At 31.4% G+C, this 6,298-nt stretch overlaps 1 protein-coding gene across 1 annotated transcript in view; it reads left to right on the top strand.

Moving 5' to 3' along the window:
• The window catches only part of LOC145270881 (eukaryotic translation initiation factor 4 gamma 1-like), a gene marked incomplete in the record, with an annotated part of 44,238 nt that extends 39,053 nt beyond the window's left edge, over positions 1 to 5,185 (top strand). The window contains 1 exon segment of the mRNA XM_080126435.1: positions 2,858 to 5,185. Within this exon segment, the coding sequence (XP_079982561.1) occupies positions 2,858 to 3,039 (182 nt within the window).
• Positions 5,186 to 6,298: the final 1,113 nt, after the last annotated feature.

Here is a 6,298-nt window from a genome sequence, read left to right as displayed (position 1 = left end):
TCGCTGGAAAAATGGTGGGATCCTTCTACCGCTCCAGAAGATATCTCACTACTGATGCAATTCTCTATCTGTATAAAAGCCAAGTACGTCCAAGGATGTAATACTGCTGCCATATCTGGGCAGGAGCTGCTAAAAACAGCCTATCCTGCCTTGACTGAGTACAAAATAGACTTTGTGGCTTAGTAGGGGATGCCCTTTTCTCTACCCTGCAACCTCTCTCCCACAGAAGAGATGTTGCGAGCCTATCCTTGTTTTATCGTTATTTCCATGGCAGGTGCTCATCTGAACTCCAATCTCTGGTCCCCCCTCGCCAATCTTTCATGAAAAACACCCGTCTAGCTGAATCCACTGTGAAAAATTTCCCCTACTCTTTATCTGTGCCTAAATCAAAACGTGGATTCCATGAACAAAGCTTCTTTCTTAGAACTGCACGCCTGTGGAACTCTGTTCCGTCTGCCTGCTTCCCCCCTGACTACAACTTGGATGTGTTCAAGTCCAACGTTAACAAATTCCTAATGAACCGCCCCCTTAAGTAAACACTTCATCAAATCTTCACACTAACGTAATGTACTTGCAATAACCCTTATCCCTGAGTGGCTTCCGGGCCTTGATAAGTGGTGACCATTGTGTAAAAAAAAAAAAAAAAAAAAAAAGAAGAAAAGCATTTCGCACACAGAAAGCTTTTGAAATGCTTGAAAAAGTGGTAGCTGGTCTGGAGAGTATGGCGGATGGAGCAGTTTCCTAGCCCAATTCATTTAACTTCCTGCGGGGTCAGTTTTGCAACATGCGGTCAAGTATTGCAATGGAGGAGAATTGGCCGTTCTCTGTTGTTGTCAATGTTTCTGATGCATTTCATCCATTTGTTAATGATACTACTTCGGAATAATGGTTTCGCCTGCATTGAAAAAAACTTATGGATGAGACCAAAAATTTCGCACACAAATGTGGCACTGTCATCTGCACCTACGATTAATGGCAACAATTAAACTTTATTCATTACAAAATTATTCTGCATATTTTCCTTTTAAATTAATGCTTAAATTGCCAGAACGCAAGCTTAATGTTCGTTTTTTTTTCCATACGTTTGGCCCAAAATGCCTACTTTTAAAAAAGACGCACAAAACGTTCCTCGGTTAAAATAGTATTTATTCAATTTATTCAATGCTGGGTGTTGTTGTCAAAGTTTCTGATGCATTTCATCCATTTGTTAATGATACTACTTCGGAATAATGGTTTCGCCTGCATTGAAAAAAACTTATGGATGAGACCAAAAATTTTGCACACAGAAAGCTTTTGAAATGCTTGAAAAAGTGGTAGCTGGTCTGCATTGAAAAAAACTAATGGATGCGACCAAAAATTTAGCACACAAATGTGGCACTGTCATCAGCACCTACGATTAATGGCAACAATTAAACTTTATTCATTACAAAATTATTCTGCATATTTTCCTTTTAAATTAATGCTTAAATTGCCAGAACGCAAGCTTAATGTTCGTTTTTTTTTCCATACGTTTGGCCCAAAATGCCTACTTTTAAAAAGACGCACAAAACGTTCCTCGGTTAAAATAGTATTTATTCAATCTCTTTACGTTAGAATTTAATCACTAATTTCAGACATTTTTTTAAGATCCGTGTTGGAAAAATAACCCATTAAAAAGTTTGATTAAAATTTTAGCAAGATTTTTTTTTTTTTGCTGATTTACATTTTGGGGTTTAGTGTTTCGAGTTCTCCATATTTTGAAATTTGACAAATACAGAAAATATATATGAAATAAATATTAGGAAGAGGACTTTTGATCTCTGATAACTCATTGATCTTCTTTTGCTGCTGCTCTCTAAATTTGCATTTTTTTTTTTTTTTTACCTTGTATTCAACGTTTTGAAAAGACAATTGTTTTAAAACGATTGTAATTTAAGAGCATAAAACAACACTCTTTTAAATGATGTATAAAGTAAAGGTATTATCACGAAAACTTATTTGTATTATTTGAAATCAAAATTAAAAATGTATTGATGTTCATATTAAAAGCCCTTTTTTTTTCTATTTATTTAAAAAGAAAATTCAACTTTGTTATGGAATTGTATTCATCTGCAAGAGATTTAGCTAATTTACATTTGTTTTTTTCTTACATTTGTTTTTTTCTTACATTTTTTTTTTTTTACATTTTTTTTTTTCTTACATTTTTTTTTTCTTACATTTTTTTTTTTTCTTACATTTTTTTTTTTCTTACATTTTTTTTCTTACATTTTTTTTTCTTACATTTTTTTTTTCTTACATTTTTTTTTTCTTACATTTTTTTTTCTTACATTTTTTTTTTTTTACATTTTTTTTTTCTTACATTTTTTTTTTCTTACATTTTTTTTTTCTTACATTTTTTCTTTTCTTACATTTTTTCTTTTCTTACATTTTTTCTTTTCTTACATTTTTTTTTTTTTTACATTTTTTTTTTTTTTACATTTTTTTTTTTTTACATTTTTTTTTTCTTACATTTTTTTTTTTTTACATTTTTTTTTTCTTACATTTTTTTTTTCTTACATTTTTTCTTTTCTTACATTTTTTCTTTTCTTACATTTTTTCTTTTCTTACATTTTTTCTTTTCTTACATTTTTTTTTTCTTACATTTTTTCTTTTCTTACATTTTTTCTTTTCTTACATTTTTTCTTTTCTTACATTTTTTCTTTTCTTACATTTTTTCTTTTCTTACATTTTTTCTTTTCTTACATTTTTTCTTTTCTTACATTTTTTCTTTTCTTACATTTTTTCTTTTCTTACATTTTTTCTTTTCTTACATTTTTTCTTTTCTTACATTTTTTTTTCCTACCTCTCACTAACATCCTCTTGTATCATTTCTAAACAGATGTATTGCGGATAATGTTTGAGATTCTCTACGACGAGGAAGTCATCTCTGAAAATGCGTACTTCAGCTGGGAGAAAAGTGCCGATTCTGCTGAACAGGAAGGGAAAGGCGTGGCCCTTAAGCAGGTCGTAGCCTTCCTCAATTGGCTGCATGAACCTGAGGAGGACGACGATGAGGATTGAGGCCCAGGCCGACTACCGCTACACACCTGTTGGGGCGGGAACTAGCAACAACTTTTCCCTGCATGAAAAATAAAGAAAAAAAAAGAAGCATACAAAAAATGCAACCGAAAAATAAACAAACTTGACCTCTGAACCCCCTACTGTGTGACCTACATCAAACCCGGCTTTTCTCTTTTTTTTTTTTTTTTTTTTTTTTTTTTTTCTTTTAGATTGATAATTCTATTGTTCTGATATACGGGCAGAAATGTTTTCTCTTTGCGTGCGAAAGCAACATAATAGGAAAAAAAAACAAATCTATGGGACGTGATGACTCCTCCGTGTAACATGTGAAGCACGGAGTTAACCCCCCTCCCTTTTTTTTTTACCCTACAAAAAAGTGATAATCTCTCTATCTTTACACATGTACACTAAAAACGTGTCCCTGGATTGATTTTTTTTTTTTTTTTTTTTTTTTGTCGTTTCGTTTCTATTTTTCATTGTCATGAATTTTGAGAAAGAAAATAAATTTGGAAATCCAGGCGTTTTTAGGAGAGGAAATAAAAAAAAAAAAAAAAAATCTTATTTTCTCTTATAGACCTTTTCTTTTTTTTTCTTTTTTTTTTTTTTTTTTTTTTTTTTTCAAAACATTTTATGGAAAAAAAAATAATAGTTATTTACAAAAGAAAAATGTTAAAAAAAGATTTTTAATATAAAAGTTAAAAAAAAAAAAAAGGGGGGGGGGGTCTGTATTAAATTTTTTAAATGAGTTTGAAAAACTCCAATGTCTTATATGCTTTTCCCACCAATTAATCTTAACCACCCTTACAAAAAAAAAACAAAAGAAAAAACGAGAATTCAGAAAACGAAATGAGAGATAAAATAAGATCGATTTAATCTGAAAATTTGAGATTTTTTTTTTTTAATTTTGAAGAATTCGTTTGACATTTATGAATGGAAAAAAAAATGAAATAATTTCAAAAAACTGAAAACTTTTTTTTTTTTTTTTTTTTTTTTTTTTGCTAATGGAAAAAAAAAAAGGGTGAAAGTTAAAAAACATTAATTATTTCAGACATTTGTGATTTTTATTTTGCTCATGCAAAGAAAAAAAAAAAAACTTTTCTTGATTTCAATTGGGTTTGAAACCTGAATAATTTACATAAACTTTCCCACCAAAATGTGATTTGAAAACAACCAATGCAGTTTGGTTATTTAGTGAGAAAAAAAAAAGTTAGACAAGACTTTTGAGATGTTTTTTTAAAAAAAATTTTTTGTTTTAAACAAAAAAAAAAATAAAAAATGCAATCATGTGGGAGGGATAGTGGAAGAAAAAAAAAACAACTTTTTTTTTTTTAAATCTAAAAATACTGTTTTCTCCTGCCCACCAGATAATGGAAGGAAAATGTTCCTGAAATTTTTGGAGCAAATTTCTTTACGAAAAATAAGGTGAAGAAAAATAGTCTCATGTTTCAACTTTTCCTGGAGCAATTCAAGTACTCGTTTGCTTCTAAATTAGAAGCAAAAAAATAGGAGTGCCGAAGAAAGAATGTCTTTGATATACAAAAAAAGCCAGATTTATATGGCATGTTTTTTTGTTTTTTTTTTAAATTTTGGCAGAGGGGGTCTTATGATAAAAGTGGGCCCGTTTAATTTTATTTCAAAAGAACTGTTTATCAAAAACCTTATTTTCAATTCTTATTTGATATCCATTATACAGAAATACCCAAAGAAAAAAAGTGAATGGCTTAAAAAAGAAAAAAAACAAGCCAAAACCACACAAGAAGAAAATCGGATTTGTTTTTTGTTTTTATTTTAACTTCAATTTCTTAAAAGATAATTTTAATAATTTGAGACATTGGATAATCTTGGAAATATATTAAAGAAAAATAATTGTGATTAAATGCAAAAGAATATTAAAATTTAATAAACAGTTTTGAAAAAAAAAAAAAAAAAATGTAAAAAAAATTTTTTTACAAAATCTAGAGAGAACCAGAAATGTAAATTTTTACAAGAAAAGAAAAACCCTCTGAAAATCGGAGGGTGGAAAAAAATTTAATAAAGGAAATGCCAAAAAAATATTTGAAGAAAAATTTAAAAATTGTAAAAAAAAAAAATAAATAAATAAAACACAAAATCAAAAAAAAACTTTAATAAATTGTGAAAATTTAAATAGTTTTTTTTTTTTTTTTCTTTAATAATTACAAGATGTCTAACTAACGACCCTGGTATCTAACTCTGTCCCGTGAGGAGACATCGTAAACGGGAACAATTACATGAAGCCTCTCCAACCACTGATATCCACGACAAGTAACACCCTACCTGAGAATGACCTCCAGACTATAGTGGAATATGGTCGCAAATGAATGGTAACATTTAATGCTATTAAGACTAAACTGCTCTCCTTTAATAATTATTGGCCTTCAGGCTGGGATCAAAGTGCAGTATCTGTTCCGGCAGATACTGCAAGCAAAGACCATATGTGGGGTCAACCCCACATATAAGACCTTGGTTAATGTAGGGGCAACCCTTCATACCAATTGTCACACTATCCAGCTCCCCTACTCCCCGGGGAGTTCGTCCCCATTTCCGCTTCACTCCTCACATTAAAAATCGGCCTTGTGCCTAATTTGCTCGGTGGAGGAGCAAATAAATACCTCAAAGTGTAGTATCTGTTCCGGCAGATACTGCAAGCAAAGACCATATGTGGGGTCAACCCCACATATAAGACCTTGGTCAATGTAGGGGCAACCCTTCATACCAATTGTCACTATCCAGCTCCCCTACTCCCCGGGGAGTTGGTCCTCATTTCCGCTTCACTCCTCACATTAAAAATCGGCCTTGTGCCTAATTTGCTCGGTGGAGGAGCAAATAAATACCTCAAAGTGTAGTATCTGCGGAACAGATACTGCAAGCAAAGACCCTATGAATAAATACCAGTTGTTCTTCAGATGCTGCACTTCAATTTCTTGTTCTCTGTCCGTGGAGCGGAAATCCTTCACGACTGAGACAATTTTAATTTTTTGTTCCTTTTCTCCACATTAAAAAACGACCCTGGTGTCTAACTCTGTCCCGTGGGGAGGCATTGTAAATAGGAACAATTACAAGACGCCTCTCCAACCACTGATATCCATGACAAATAACACCCTACCTGAGAAATCTTCCGACAAACTCCTCGGCCTAACATTCACAGCCAATATGAACTGAAACAAATACATTGAGGATATTGCCAAGGCTGCTGCAAAAAAGTTGAGTCCCCTCTATCGAGCTAGAAAACTATTCTACA

The sequence above is a fragment of the Euprymna scolopes genome, chromosome 46 (assembly GCF_053919585.1).
Source record: "Euprymna scolopes isolate OS-2025 chromosome 46, ASM5391958v1, whole genome shotgun sequence".
NCBI classification, from domain to species: Eukaryota; Metazoa; Mollusca; class Cephalopoda; order Sepiida; family Sepiolidae; genus Euprymna; species Euprymna scolopes.
Note: the sequence above shows the minus strand (reverse complement) of the source record. Positions and strands in the feature narration are given on the sequence as shown.